The sequence below is a fragment of the Lepus europaeus genome, chromosome 7, assembly GCF_033115175.1.
Source record: "Lepus europaeus isolate LE1 chromosome 7, mLepTim1.pri, whole genome shotgun sequence".
Classification (NCBI taxonomy): Eukaryota; Metazoa; Chordata; class Mammalia; order Lagomorpha; family Leporidae; genus Lepus; species Lepus europaeus.
The window spans coordinates 106,632,841-106,648,286 of NC_084833.1; the positions used below are offsets into that span (position 1 = coordinate 106,632,841).

General features: G+C 43.0%; 1 protein-coding gene across 2 annotated transcripts in view; it reads left to right on the top strand.

Moving 5' to 3' along the window:
• UBE4A (ubiquitination factor E4A) overlaps window positions 1–15,446 on the top strand; it is a 35,140-nt gene that overhangs the window by 15,918 nt on the left and 3,776 nt on the right. For both annotated transcript variants that reach the window (XM_062197120.1, XM_062197119.1), the window contains 9 exons: window positions 982–1,102; window positions 2,993–3,297; window positions 5,279–5,411; window positions 7,189–7,376; window positions 9,113–9,213; window positions 9,306–9,419; window positions 10,307–10,481; window positions 14,343–14,523; window positions 14,957–15,104. In XM_062197120.1, the coding sequence (XP_062053104.1) occupies window positions 982–1,102; window positions 2,993–3,297; window positions 5,279–5,411; window positions 7,189–7,376; window positions 9,113–9,213; window positions 9,306–9,419; window positions 10,307–10,481; window positions 14,343–14,523; window positions 14,957–15,104 (1,466 nt within the window). The remainder of the gene's footprint in view (window positions 1–981; window positions 1,103–2,992; window positions 3,298–5,278; window positions 5,412–7,188; window positions 7,377–9,112; window positions 9,214–9,305; window positions 9,420–10,306; window positions 10,482–14,342; window positions 14,524–14,956; window positions 15,105–15,446) is intronic.

The following is a 15,446-nucleotide window of genomic DNA, read 5'->3' on the forward strand; positions in this document are numbered from 1 at the left end:
AATCGTAAATGCAGAAAAGCACAGGATAAATACAAACAGTCCATTGCCTTTCACTTGAAAAACTCTACAACACTATGTTCTTTTTCTAATTTTTTTTTTTTTTTAAGATTTTATTTATTTGGGAGGTAGAGTTACAGAGTGAGGGAGAGACAAAAAGAAAGGTCTTTCAACCTCTGGTTCACTCCTCAAATGATTGCAAAAGGCAGAACTGCACCAGTCTGAAACCAGGAACCGGGAGCATCTTCTGGGTCTCCCATGCAGATGCAGGGGCCCAAGAACTTGGGCCATCTTCCACTGCTTTCCCAGGCCATAGCAGAGAGCTGAATCGGAAGTGAAGCAGCCAGGAGTTGAACTGGTGCCAATCTGAGATGTCAGTGCCACAGGTGGAGGATTAACCCACTGCACCACAGCACCAACCCCCATTATGTTCTTTATCAAGTTTGGTAATTTCATGGACAAGAAAAAGAGATTTAGCTATTTCTGTATACAGATGTTTTCAGACAAGAAAGTAATGTATCAAGATTTGTTTTTAAGGGGTCGACACTGTGGTGTAGCAGGTAAAGCCGCTGCTGTTTCAAGTCCTGGGTGCTCCACTTCTGATCCAGCTCTCTGCTATGGCCTGGGAAAGCACTGGAAGATGGCCCAAGTGCTTGGGCCCCTGCACCCATGTGGGAAACCTGGAAGAAGCCCTTGGCTCCTGGGTTCGGATCAGATCAGCCCAGTTCTGGCCGTTGTGGCTATTTGGAGAGTGAACCAGCAGACGGAAAACCTCTCTCTCTCTCTTTCTACTTCTGCCTCTGTAACTCTGCCTTTCAAATAAATAAATAAATCTTAAAAAGTTTTAAAAAACCAAAAGATTTGTCTTTACAAAGAGATCACTGGTGGTGGTATCGGTTTGGAAGCTGAACGAAAGGAGGAGGAGACTGCAGACAGAGAGATGTCTATGGCAAGCCCTTTACTGTTCCTTTTTAACTTTTTGAGGTTTGGACAAAGAAACCTGTTTGATCCCAGCTGTGCAGGAACCAAAGTTTCCCCAGAACTACAACCTTGTGACAGAGAACCTTGCCCTGACAGAATACACCTTGTACTTGGGATTTCACAGGTAACTCCCCTGATGTCACTAGGAAAGAACTAGTTGTATTGATAACAAGAGGTTGAAAGTGAGTCTTAGAGATATAATCTCACTTGATGCTAAAAGCTCCCATTAGAACCTCGTATAAAAAAGGCATTATATGTATTTATTTGTGTTTACATGAATGAATTTTGTCCAGATTACTTAAATTTGTTTTGAATTTTTTATCTGTTTAACTTTTTAAAATTAAAAAATACACTAATGTTTTTCTCTACATTTGCAAGTTTTTGATTCCTGTTGTCATCTGGGAAAGTGAAATTGTTTTCATTTTATATTTAACTCTTTGCTTTTGGATTTGTATTACTCACTACTCTCGATGGGGGGAAAAAAAAAAAGCAAGCTCTATAATATAGAGACAGAGCTGGAAAAAAATTAAGGAAATATTCATAAGAGATTCTGATGAGAATAATAGGACCATAAAATACCTATGATTAAAATAAAGGGGATTTTAAGGAGAGTGTAGATTTGAGAACTAGAGTGTATAGTTCCACAAAATGGTTCTGGTTCTAGATAGCCCCATGTCCTCCTACAATATTTTTTTGTCTGCTTTAGCTGATTATAGCTACAAATAAAAATAAGTGGGGAAAAGTAGCAGTTTAGTCAATTACAGTCTACAGGAACAAGTATTAGGGTTAGAAATTTTTATTGCCTTTTCAGGATACTTAATGACATAGAGTGTTTTTCAAAATCCTCAATTTAACAAATTAGTGGGAAATGAAAAAATTATGTCTTTTTTTTTTTTTTTTTTTGAAAGGCAGAGTGGACAGTGAGAGAGAAAGACAGAGAGAAAGGTCTTCCTTTGCCATTGGTTCACCCTCCAGTGGCCGCCGTGGCCGGCGTGCTGATTGAAAGGCAGGAGCCAGGTGCTTCTCCTGGTCTCCCATGGGGTGCAGGGCCCAAGCACTTGGGCCATCCTCCACTGCACTCCCGGGCCACAGCAGAGAGCTGGCCTGGAAGAGGGGCAACCGGGACAGAATCTGGCGCCCTGACCGGGACTAGAACCTGGAGTGCCGGCGCCACAAGGCGGAGGATTAGCCTATTGAGCCATGGTACCAGCCTAAAATTATGTCTTTATTAGAAGATTTTTTACCCCTTGACATTATAAATAAAATGATAAAAGTTCACCATGCTCTTAACCTGCTCAGTCATCTGGATTTAAACACAAAAATGAATGTCATCTAGTTTCTCAACTAACTAGCACTAGACAGTATCCACAGGGCCAAAGGATATGATTTTGAACTGTATACATGGAAACGGTTATCTATAACTTGGAATTATGGGGCCATTTTTTTCAGTAGAGAATATTTGAATGACTTTTTGTGAAGAATAATTTAATTTTATATTGAACAACAGAAAGCTGGAAACTGCACTTAGCTTGCATCCCAGTGGTCACTGGTTTAATTGTGGTCTTGCTAATCGAAAGTTCAAAAAATATATATATAATAATTAAATAAATAAAGTCTCTTTTCACCAACTTCATTGTCTGCTTATCATAGACAGGTCATCCATATAACCCCATCAAAGTATGATCATCGCACTTGTGTGGGGTAAAGCTGTCCTGCCAGACTTCTTGTACTTTGCTTAATAATGCCCAAGTACACCCTGCTCAGCTGTCTGTTGGATGGTGCATTTCAGCTGAAGGCTGCTGTTTGTAATTAGTTTCAATTCTGTTGACTGTAGCATTTTCCCAGTGCTGTGCACCCTGCCTCTGTCATGTCTAAAACTTCTGTGTGTGCCCTCTATATCATCACAGAGAATGCCAAAATAAGTAAAGGAAGATTTGTTTTTCTGGGATGGACTTTACTAGACTGTTCCGTATGAGCCTCCCTGACCCAATGTCGTTTGCTTTCTTCCGGGCAGGTTGCATGATCAGATGGTCAAAATCAACCAGAACCTGCATCGGCTACAGGTCGCCTGGCGGGATGCCCAGCAAAGCTCTAGCCCTGCTGCTGACAGTCTCCGTGAGCAGTTTGAGCGGCTGATGACCATCTATCTTTCTACCAAGACGGCCATGACTGAGCCACAGATGCTGCAGAATTGCCTCAATTTACAGGTGTCCATGGCTGTTTTGTTGGTTCAGCTGGCCATAGGCAATGAGGGCTCACAGCCTGTAGAGCTGACTTTTCCTTTGCCAGATGGCTACAACTCTCTGGCTTATGTGCCAGGTAAGCAGGTTCTCTCTTGAGTACTTTTCTATTTATAGCCATCTGAGTGTAACTAGGTCACTTTGGAAGTTTAATCTTCAAAACAGCCTTTCTTAATTATCATTCAGTTGTTTTTGGGAAAACAAACTTGTAGATGATACCTGCTGGCCAAAATATGGGGGAGGGGGACTAATGGTTTGTTCTTCAGCCTTGTGTCCCCATTGCTGTGCACATCAGAAAATAGTCTTCAAAGGATGAAATGTGGTTCAGGTTTTCTAGGCTATTTATTTCTATAATTAATATATTGTTTGTTGTTCAACTTACAAATGTATCTTAACTCCCCCTGTGCTTTAATTAGGAAAAATATCACCTGTCTGTTAACCCAGCAGGCAGATTGTATGTGGATATGTGTGTCCGTGAGGGGCCAGCAGGTGTTCCCATGGAGTCAGTTGATGTGTTCTGAAGCACTGTATTGGTCATATATTGCTGTGTAACAAGTCACCTCAAAATACAACAGCTTGAAATAGCAAACATCACACCATATCTGTGGGTCAGGAATACAGACACCCTCAGCTGTTTGTAACCCGGAGTCTCATGAGGTTGCAGCCAAGCTGTCAGTCAGGACTCTAGGAATCTGAGGCCATGACGGGCTAGAGGATCCACTTCCAAACCCAGTCATGTGGTTATTCACAGGCCTCGGTTACTTGTGCTATTAACCAAGAGCCCCTCTTCCTGGACACATGTGTGGCAGCTGGCCTACCCCAGAATGAGTGAACAAAATGCAAGCTACAAGTTTGTTTTTTTTTTTTATTATTAAACTTTTATTTAATGAATATAAATTTCCAAAGTATAGCTTATGGGTTACAATGGCTTCCCCCCTCCCATAACTTCCCTCCCGCCCGCAACCCTCCCCCCTCCCGCTCCCTTTCCCCTTCCATTCATGTACAGATTCATTTTCAATTCTCTTTGTATACAGAAGATCAGTTTAGTATATATATGAGGTAAAGATTTCAACATTTTGCCCATATAGCAACATCAAGTGAAAAACCTACCATTGGATTACTAATTATAGCATTAAATAGCAATGTACAGCACATTAAAGACAGAGATCCTACATAATTTTTTTTTTCAAAATAATTAATTTTCTATGCCATTTCCATTTTAACACCAGGTTGTTTTTTTTTTTTTTTTTTTTTCATTTCCAATTCTCTTTATATACAGAAGATCACTTCAGTATAATCTTGGAAATGGGGCCAGTGCAGTGGCTCAGTGGATTAAAGACATGGCCTGCAGCTCTGGCATCACATATAGGCACTGGTTTGAGTCTGGGTACTCCATTTCCCATCCAGCTGCCTGCTAAGGTGCCTTGGAAAGCAGCAGTCACTAGCCCAAGTATTTGGGCCCCTGCACCCACATGGCTCCTGGTTTTGGCTTTTGGGGAGTAGACTAGCAGATGGAAGATTCTCTCTCTCTGTCCATCTCTCCTTCTCTCTGTAACTCTGCCTTTCAAGTAAATAAATATTTAAGAAAAAGGAAAACCTTGGAAATGACATACCATCAGTTCCACTGTCTGTCTCCTGGTATGCCTTCTACCCTGGAATAGTATGAGAAGGGCCCACAAAGGTACAAATACTGGGAGGCGGGGATCACTGGAGGGCCCTCCTGACACCTCACTGCTATGGCCATCTCATGTAAAAATATTTATTAGTGCATCTACAAACATCTGAAGCGTTGTTGGCAACCACAGTTAATCCTGAGAATGAAAAACATCTTGGCATACTAGCCTATTAATGGTCTTTTGTATCACTAGAGTTCATATATTTACTTTGATAAAAATAGAAATTGACTTATGTGTAAAGGTGAGTCTACATTTATTGACTTACCATCATTCCTGGCACTGACAAGACATTTGAAGCTTTTTAACATTAAGTAGAGAGAAAGGAATTAAAATGTTTGGTCTTGTTAGATGTTTGACTAATCCAGTGAATATTTTCTTTTACAGAATTTTTTGCAGATAACCTTGGTGATTTCCTCATTTTTCTCCGCCGCTTTGCTGATGACATCTTGGAGACATCAGCAGATTCCCTGGAGCATGTCCTTCACTTTATCACCATTTTCACTGGAAGCATAGAAAGGTGAAGTGCTGAAAGCTTGGCTCTATCACTATTTAGAGCTGCAAAACACTCAAGAGACTTCTATGCCAAGAAATAAACAAGCCTGAATCATAAGGGGTTGCCTTCAGAAGTTATGTTAACATTAATGAATCACCTGACCATCCTTATGGGTAGCCAAAAATCCCACTGTTGAGAGGCATAATAAGCAAAGGAATTTGCCCACAGAGAATCTGAACCTACGCATAAGGTACCTGTTGGGAATTCCACTCCTAGTCCCTGGTTAACATAGTTGCCATAATGCCAGAAACCTTACCAGTGGCAGCCAGGTGCTAATGATCCTGTAATAATTGTATGACAACAAAGTTTGCTCTTTTCTGAATTGTATGAGCAGGAAACTTGGGTCAGTATTATTTCTTTCTTTCTTTTTTTTTTTTTTTTTTTTTTTGACAGGCAGAGTGGATAGTGAGAGAGAGAGACAGAGAGAAAGGTCTTCCTTTTTGCCGTTGGTTCACCCTCCAATGGCTGCTGCAGCTGGCGCATCGCGCTGATCCGAAGCCAGGAGCCAGGTGCTTCTCCTGGTCTCCCATGCAGGTGCAGGGCCCAAGCACTTGGGCCATCCTCCACTGCCTTCCCGGGCCATAGCAGAGAGCTGGCCTGGAAGAGGGGCAACTGGGACAGAATCCGGTGCCCCAACCAGGACTAGAACCCGGTGTGCCAGCGCCGCAAGGCGGATGATTAGCCTGTTAAGCCACAGCGCCGGCCGGGTCAGTATTATTTCTGATCTCAAGTCTTCTCATAGCTTCTATTGTTCTTTCCCAAAGGAAGATAACTATCACTTATAGAGTTGTTTCCCTGATTTTTTTTAAATTTTTTAAAATTTTATTTATTTATTTGTTTTGGCATGTAGGCCAAAAGAAGCAGAAATTATTTATAAAAGTGAAGATTAGGGGCCAGCGTTATGGTGTACTGCGGGTTAAGCCGCAGCCTATGACACCAGTATCCCATATGGGCAGCTGACCCAGTTGCTCCATTTCCAATCCAACTCCCTGTTAATGTGCCTGGGAAAGCAGCAAAAGATGGGCCAAGTGCTTGGGCCCCTTCTACACATGGGAGACCCCAAAGAAGCTTTGGGCTCCTGGCTTGGGCCTGGCACAGCCCTAGCCATTGTGACCATTTGGGGAGTGAACCAGAGGATGGAAAATACCTCCTCTCTCTCTCTCTCTCTGCCCCCCTTTTCCGTCCCTCTCTGTAACTCTGCCTTTCAAATAAATAAAAAATAAATCTTTTTTTTTTTTAAATGAAGATCTGCTGCACACTAAAGAGTGACCCACAATTTCCTAGGCCAAGTCAGTGAGAAGTAGATAGAAGCTGGTCCTCCACTGAGCTGAGCAAACCTGATGGAAAGTCATGGGTCAACAAGTGTTCATTAGACAAACATTGTGTACACTGCAGGTAATATAAAATTACAGCAAGTTTATCCGGGATGAAGCTATCAGAGAATCATAGTAAACAGTATATAGTGGATTGTTAGAAACAAGAGAACAGAATGGCTAAACATTAAATACAGACTGAAGTTCTTACCCTTTTCCTTTGTAAGCTGTCATCTCAAGGGTTAAATGGTTCATCCTGAATCACCACCACCCCCTCACCCCACAAAAATGACAAAACTGCACAAATGGATCCTGTTTTCTCCTGTCATGATGGTACAGGATATTTTGGCTCCTCATGTGGAAAAAACAGAGTCATAAATTTGGGAGATAAGTGTACCTGCTCACCTCACGTTTTGCCCTATTTGCAGAATGAAGAATCCCCATCTAAGGGCCAAACTAGCTGAGGTGTTGGAAGCAGTGATGCCCCATCTGGACCAGACCCCAAACCCCCTGGTATCCAGTGTGTTCCATCGGAAACGTGTGTTCTGCAACTTTGCACACGCACCTCAACTTGCGGAAGCACTAATCAAGGTTTTTGTGGACATTGAGTTTACAGGTAAAGCAGCCATGCAGCCAGGTCCAGAACTGAGCGACTGATAGCAGTGGGGTTTCATAGCTCAGTTTTCGAACACCAGAGACATGTCAAGCCCCCATTTACTAAGTACCTACAGTAAACCAGACTTTCCTCATATCCCTCTGAAAAGTTTGCCCATTTTACATATGAGGACTGGGGTGCCCAATAAAACTGTATCATACAGCTAATAAGTGGTAAAACCAGCTGTTTCTCACCTTAAATAACGCTTACCTCCTATACTACATGGGTTGATCAAATCATACTCAAATTATGTTGTCTGATTAAACCTGGGTTGTCATTAGACCTGCAGAAGAATGGATAGTGAGCCAGTGGTGCTGAGGAAGAGAGTCCCTTACCTCGACTAGGCTGGCTAACGGTCCAGAGCAAGGATGCCAGCAGACAGCGTTCTGTTTCCCTCTGCCCTAAGCCCCTAGGCTTGATCAAACAGTGCCCTAACTCAGCCAGTAGACAAGCCAGGCAGTTGGTTGAGACCCTTTCTAAGGGGATGTCTTACCACCCAGTGATAAGTACAACTAACGTGTAAAGAAGCATTGAACATTTTACTGGCAGCCTTCCACATTTGGATTCCGGCTTTGTCTCAACTCGGCTCCTTCGTCTCCTCATCTGTAAAGTGGGTGGTGATTCAGTGAAATAGTCCATAACACATAGAAGTTGTATAGAATGTCAGGGCAGTTATCTCAGTGTGTGACTGTATTGTGGTACCGTGTCTGTGTTTTCTCAGAAAGTGGAAACCTGCAGTACACGGAGCCAGAATGTAAACCTAGTTCTCACTTCAAATCCTTTACTCTTCCTTTATTCTGTGACCTGCCCTGTGGAGCTCTAATGATGCCTTCGATATTTTAGACGAGGTCAGGCGCGTTCAGGGTGGTATGGCCGTAGACGCCTTCAATATTTTAGAAGTGTAAAATCCCTTAGGTTCTTAGCCCCTGGCCTGATTTTTCCAGAGTAATCAAGAACTATTTGGCTACACAGTTGGGATATTGAAGAATGTGAGGACTACTTAGTATCCCATTCTGAACGTGGCTTTCACTGCCACCATGGCCAGTTCAGGAGGCCTCATTCAGCGTCTGATGAGTACTCCACATTGGGTTGTGGACACATTCGTTTCCCTTGACACCTCTTCTTCCTTTTTCTTTCCTACCAGTTTGGTCCTTGTCCCTTGCTGGGTAAAGTATTTACATCACTCTCCCCCAGGTTCCCAGCAAAGAGATGAGGTAAACACTGGGCCACAACCCTAGGCATTTAGAAACTCCCAGTGCAGACTCTTTCCTCCCAGATTTTTAGTGACATATAGTAATTGTACACATTTATGGGATATAGTGTAAAGTTTCACTACATATGTATATTGTGTAGTAATCAAATCAGGATCATTACCACATCTATCACCTCAAACATTTATTGTTTCTTTGTGCTGATAACATTTGGGATCTTTTTCTAGCTATCTTGAGATATATGACACATTATTAGCTGCAGACAACCTTACCAGGTAATAGAGCACCAGAACCTATTCTTTGTATCTCACTGCAACTTGTACACACTGACTAACCTTTCTAGTCCTCCTTACTATCTAATCTGACCCCCTCAGGGCAAATTTTGTCAGTGGTTTTGTCACTCACAATGAAAGAAAAGGACTCCACACAGACCTGGGCTCTACTCTGTCCCTAATAGCACTACCTGTCTGATGTTTTGTTCTCCAGGAGACCCTCATCAGTTTGAACAGAAGTTTAATTATCGCCGTCCCATGTATCCCATCCTAAGATACATGTGGGGGACAGATAACTATCGGGAGAGCATTAAGGTGAGTTTCTGGTGAAACCAGTTGCTTCAGATAGGCCCCAGTGAGTTGTGATTCAGTACTGAAATGGTTTTCTCTTGGGCTGGAACTTACAGGATTTGGCTGACTACGCCTCTAAGAATTTAGAAGCCATGAATCCCCCACTTTTCCTTCGCTTTCTTAACCTACTAATGAACGATGCCATCTTCCTTTTGGATGAAGCCATACAGGTAAAAGATTTAACTGTACCCACACCATCAGAGCATCATGAATATTTCTATCTTTGTGATTATACTAAAGCAATCCTTATGCCCCTAGTACTTGAATACCAAAAATCTGTTAGTAGTAGTGTAGCTCCATGCTTGCTCTTCCGGAGCTCTCTGTTAGTGTTCTGTTAGAAAAGGGCCTTGAGCTAGAATGGGTAACTTTGGCAGGAAGTGCACTCACAGGAATAATCGGGCCAGCACTACAAGAGGCAATCAGAGGATATTGCTTTGTGATTTTTGCACTAGTACTTTAAAAAAAAATCTGGTTTGTGTTATTTTGTCTTAAAAAGACTTTAAGTAATCATTACTCTTCATCTATACATTGCTTCCTAAATCCTTAGCTATATTGTGAAACGTAGGTGTTAGACTAGGTTTAACATGTTGTTTGCTACAACAGCAAGAATGCTGAGATTTAAATAATTATGGTTCTCCTTCTATACTCCTTGCATATTTGATAGAGCTTTGATTTTTGGTAAGCAGTGTTTTTGGAGGCTTTCTTTTAATTGGAGTGGAGTGATTTTTGTCTTTCAGAGAGAATTCATTGTCATCATTTTTTCACTGTTGCTTGTTGTTGGCCTGGGTTTTCTACATTATACTATTTATCCTCTTTTCTACAATACTGTCCTGTTTCTAGAGGACAAACCTTTGAATCTACCCAAGCTAAAACAAATCTGAAGGCAGAACTTTGCTTTTTCTCTAAAAGTACTCTCTAAACTTTAGCCCTGTGCTCACAGACTCAAGTCTCTTGTTTTCCCAGCATAGTTAGCTGGATTTTAGATAGGACCTCTGAAATATCCTGTTCCTCCAACTGCACTTTTTTCTCTGATCTCTGCCCCCTCTGGTTTCTGTAGTATTTAAGCAAGATAAAGATTCAGCAGATCGAGAAGGACCGAGGTGAATGGGATGGTCTGACTCCAGAGGCCCGCCGAGAGAAGGAGGCTGGCCTGCAGATGTTTGGGCAGCTGGCACGTTTCCATAACATCATGTCCAATGAAACAATCGGTACCCTGGCCTTCCTGACATCAGGTAAAGAAATAAGGCACCGTTTCCCCAGAAGATCTGCTTCAAGTGAGGGATCTGCCAGCTGAAACCAAGAATTCAGACTGGTGACAGCACATCTGAGGAAATGACTCACTAGAAAAGCTTCCCGCTGTTGACATGGGAATGAGGAAACGGTCTCCCTCACAGAGCCCCCAGAAAGCATAAGTCAGGCAGATTTTTCTGGAGGACAGGTTAGCCATGAGAGAGAGAGTGTGTGTGTGAGAGAGAATATCTGAAAAATAATCTTGAATCCTGGTTAAATATAATATCTGGGTACTTTTCATAATGACTTTTAGTGCCTCAGTTAAAAGTGACAACCAGTGATCCCCAGACACCTGAGTAGCTAGCTCCTCTAATGTGAAATACAGATAGATGAAAACTTTTTAAAAATCTTTGTGATCTCAGGAATGAGAGAAGATACAGCAGTCACGTAAAAAGAATGAAGAGGCTAAAAGAATAAGAGCTTTGGATACTAAAAATATGTACTTCAGGATTTTAACTATTCAGGAGAATCTCAATGAAGTCATCCATAAAGAAGAACAGAAGGAAAAGAGATGGTAATTAAAAGAGAAAAAAGGGGCCGGCGCCGTGCCTTAACAGGTTAATCCTCCGCCTTGCGGCGCCGGCACACCAGGTTCTAGTCCTGGTTGGGGCGCCGGATTCTGTCCCGGCTGCCCCTCTTCCAGGCCAGCTCTCTGCTGTGGTCCGGGAAGGCAGTGGAGGATGGCCCAAGTGCTTGGGCTCTGCACCCGCATGGGAGACCAGGAGAAGCACCTGGCTCCTGGCTTCGGATCAGCGAGATGCGCCGGCGCAGCGGCCATTGGAGGGTGAACCAACGGCAAAAAGGAAGACCTTTCTCTCTCTCTCTCTCTCTCTCTCACTATCCACTCTGCCTGTCAAAAAAAAAAAAAAAAAAAAAAAAAAAGAGAGAGAGAGAAAAGGATTAGAAAATGAAAGATAGGTCTAACCTGGATGGAGTTCCTGCTGCTAGCTTTCACCTAGCCCAGCCCTGGCCATTGCAGCCATTTGAGGAGTGAACCAGTAGATGGAAGCATTCTGTCTCTTTCACTGTTTTCTTTCTCTGTCACTCTGCCTTCAATAAATAAATCTTTAAAGGAAAAAAAAAAAAAGATAGGCCTAAGAAAGTCTCAAAAGAGAAAAATATAGGAGAGGAATTTATTAATTAATACCGAAAGATTCTCCAAGATTCAGAACAGACTCTAAATTCAAGTGGTAGGTGTCCTGTACAGAATTTTTTAAAGCTCACACTAAGATGCATCAGTGTGAAATTTCAGGAAATCGGGGTACAGGGAAGCCCCCAGACAGGTCCCAGAGAAAAGTCAGGTCACGGCATGGTTCCAGTGTCAGAATGGCTTTGAATTTCGCAGCAGTGACATCTGAAGCTGGGACACGTTTCTGAGGGAAAATATTTTTTTCAGTTTAGAATCCTATAGTCAGCTATCAGTTGAGTTTGCTGGTAAAAATAAGGGTACTTTCAGCTGGGAAGGTATCCAGTCGCCTTCCAGTATACCATTTCTCGGGAAGCTGCAAAAAGACATCCCGCTCAGAGTGAAGGAGTAAACCTAGGAGGAGGAAGGTGAAATCCCACACAAGGGAGGCACGCCGAAGATTCCCTCGATGATGGTGGAGGTGTGTGACCATGGCACAGCAGTCTAGGCTGCAGCAAAGCACTGAAACGTCCAGAAAAAAATGTCTCCACAAAGTAAAGAGCAGCTAAAAATAAACACTTTGAATGTTTTATAATTCCTGTGAAGACTTTGGAAAGGATGTAGTGATAGGTACTCTGAAAATAAGGAAACAAAATCAAAAAGTTACAATAAAGTTGTTTCAGACACCACATGGCCCTGCTGTAAATGATACTGACATGATCTTAAATGACATAACTAAGTTATGGAACCAAATATTTGATTAGCTATTTGGGAGATTTTGTTTAGGGAAGAAGGATAGCAAGAGAGAGCTAAGGCATTAACTGTGGAACATTCAATAGATAATGACTAAAACAAAAAAACTGTAGTACTTAGTGGCAGTCTTTCTCTGAGCCTTATAAAACTTGGCATGTGTCAACTAATTTTTAAAAATTTTTGGATTTCATGCCTGTGATGTAGCAAGTTCCTCACAAATTTGTGAAGTCACAAAATATGTATACAATGAGATTAGATTGATCAGTAAGTAAAATGTTTATAGTGGTAAAAAAAAATTGGGCCGGCGCCGTGGCTCACTAGGCTAATCCTCTGCCTTGCGGCGCCGGCACACCGGGTTCTAGTCCCGGTCGGGGCACCGATCCTGTCCCGGTTGCCCCTCTTCCAGGCCAGCTCTCTGCTGTGGCCAGGGAGTGCAGTGGAGGATGGCCCAAGTGCTTGGGCCCTGCACCCCATGGGAGACCAGGAGAAGCACCTGGCTCCTGCCATCGGATCAGCGCGGTGCGCCGGCCGCAGCGCGCTACCGCGGCGGCCATTGGAGGGTGAACCAATGGCAAAAGGAAGACCTTTCTCTCTGTCTCTCTCACTGTCCACTCTGCCTGTCCAAAAAAAAATTGAAAACAGTATTTGTCAAAAAAGATTAAATAACTATGGTACAATCACTGACTGGAAAACTGGCCATTCACAATGGTGTAAATTGGGTTGGGCATTTGGCCTAGCAGTTAAGGCACTGATTATGACACTTACGGTCCACACCAGAGTACCTGGGTTTCGCTCCTCTGCTCCAACTCGGATTATAGCTTCTTTTTAATGCAGACCCTGGGAAGCTGCATTGATGGCTCAGGTAGCCAATTCCTGCCACCCATGTGGGAGACCTGAATTGAGTTCTCAGCCTCTGCCTTTGGGCCCCTTCCCCCATATGTTACCGGCATTTGGGGAGTGACCAGTACATTGGAGCTCACTCTTTCACTCTGCTTCTCAAATTAAAAAAAAAAAAAAAAGGAGGGGTTTGAATCATCTGTATTCTACTGATACTTTATGTAGTGATGAAAATGTTCTATAAATCTGGGCTGCCTAGTACTGTATATATTTGTTGAACACTTGAAATGTGGCCAGTGCAACTGTAGAACTGAATTTTTATTTAATTTAAATTTTAAAAGCCACATGTGACCAGTGGGTACCATTTTAGAGAGCACAGGGACATACATTTATTAAAATGGTAAAATATTCATGATATAGTTACTGAAAACAGCAAGTTACAGAATATGTACAATATGATAATCAGTTTTGCTTTAAAAATATGTATGTATGTAAATATGGATAGAAAAGGTAGGATATAGAGTGGAATATTAATAGTAGTTAATTTATCTCTGGGTGATAGTTTTTGGAGATTTTTTTTTACTGTTTTTTGTTTTTTTGGTTATCTATTTCTGCAATGAAAATGTATTATTTGGCCGGCGCCGCGGCTCAATAGGCTAAACCTCCACCTTGTGGCGCCGGCACACCGGGTTCTAGTCCCGGTCGGGGCGCCGGATTCTGTCCTGGTTGCCCCTCTTCCAGGCCAGCTCTCTGCTGTGGCCCGGGAGTACAGTGGAGGATGGCCCAAGTGCTTGGGCCCTGCACCCGCATGGGAGACCAGGAGAAGCACCTGGCTCCTGCCTTCAGATTAGCGTGATGTGCCTGCCGCAGCGGCCATTGGAGGGTGAACCAACGGAAAAGGAAGACCTTTCTCTCTGTCTCTCTCACTGTCCACTCTGCCTGTCAAAAAAAAAAAAAAAGAAAGAAAGAAAGTGTATTATTTATGTAGTAAAAATAGAAGTAGTCCCAGAGGTCTGCAGGACAACTAGACATAATAAGTAGAAGATTGCAAAGCTGAGTTTATTTAAGATACTGACTTCTTTTCCAGAGATCAAATCACTTTTTGTGCATCCCTTCCTGGCTGAGCGCATCATCTCCATGCTGAACTATTTCCTGCAGCACCTGGTGGGCCCCAAGATGGGCGCCTTGAAAGTCAAGGACTTCAGTGAATTTGACTTCAAACCCCAGCAGCTCGTATCAGACATCTGCACTATCTACTTAAATCTCGGGTACCTGAGATTGGAATTGGGCAAGCCAGAGGGAGGCTGAATGTTTTCATCCGGGGCTTTGATGGTAGAATGACTGGTTGGCAGCTGTGTGGAAATGGAAAAGAAACATTTCGTTTCTAATTGGTTGGTGAAGGAATCTTATGTAGTTTTAAATTAGGAGATTTTGTATGACCCATGGTCATAGCTTAGCATTGCCAACATTCTGCCTTGATCCGTGCAAAGATAACCTGTTGTACTGTTTGTTGTTTGGAAAAGTATTCCTTTAAGGCCAGGGTATACTTGATAGGTATTTTCCTTCCTTGAACATGAGCCATCTTTCTAGATCAGAAGAACATTCGGGCTTGCAAGTGATGAGAATGTTGTGCAGTGCTTCTGTCGTCCCCCTCACTGACCTACCTCTGGTGCTCAGTGACCTTCTGTGCTGACCTTGCAGGGATGAGGAGAATTTCTGTGCCACCGTGCCCAAGGATGGACGATCCTATTCCCCAACTCTCTTTGCACAAACAGTCCGAGTCCTGAAGAAAATAAATAAACCAGGGAATATGATTGTGGCTTTTAGCAACTTGGCAGAGAGAATCAAGGTGAGGAGGAGAATTTGCTAACATACCTAATAAAAATCACTATACCAGGGTAGGCATTGTGGTGCACTGGGTTAAGGCACCGCTGAGGATGCTACATCCATGCTGGAGTGCCTGGGATCGAGCCTGATCCAGCTTCCTCTGCTGGGAGGCAACGGATGATGGCCCAGGTACTTGGGTTCCTGCCACCCACGTGGGAGACCTGGATGGAGTTCCTGGCTTCAGCCTAGCCCAGCCCTGGCTGTTGCAGGCATTTGGAGAGTGAACCAGCAGATGAAAGATCTCTTTCTCTCTCTTTCTGTCCCTTTCTCTCTTTCCCTTCCTGCCTCACTGCCTCGTCTCTCA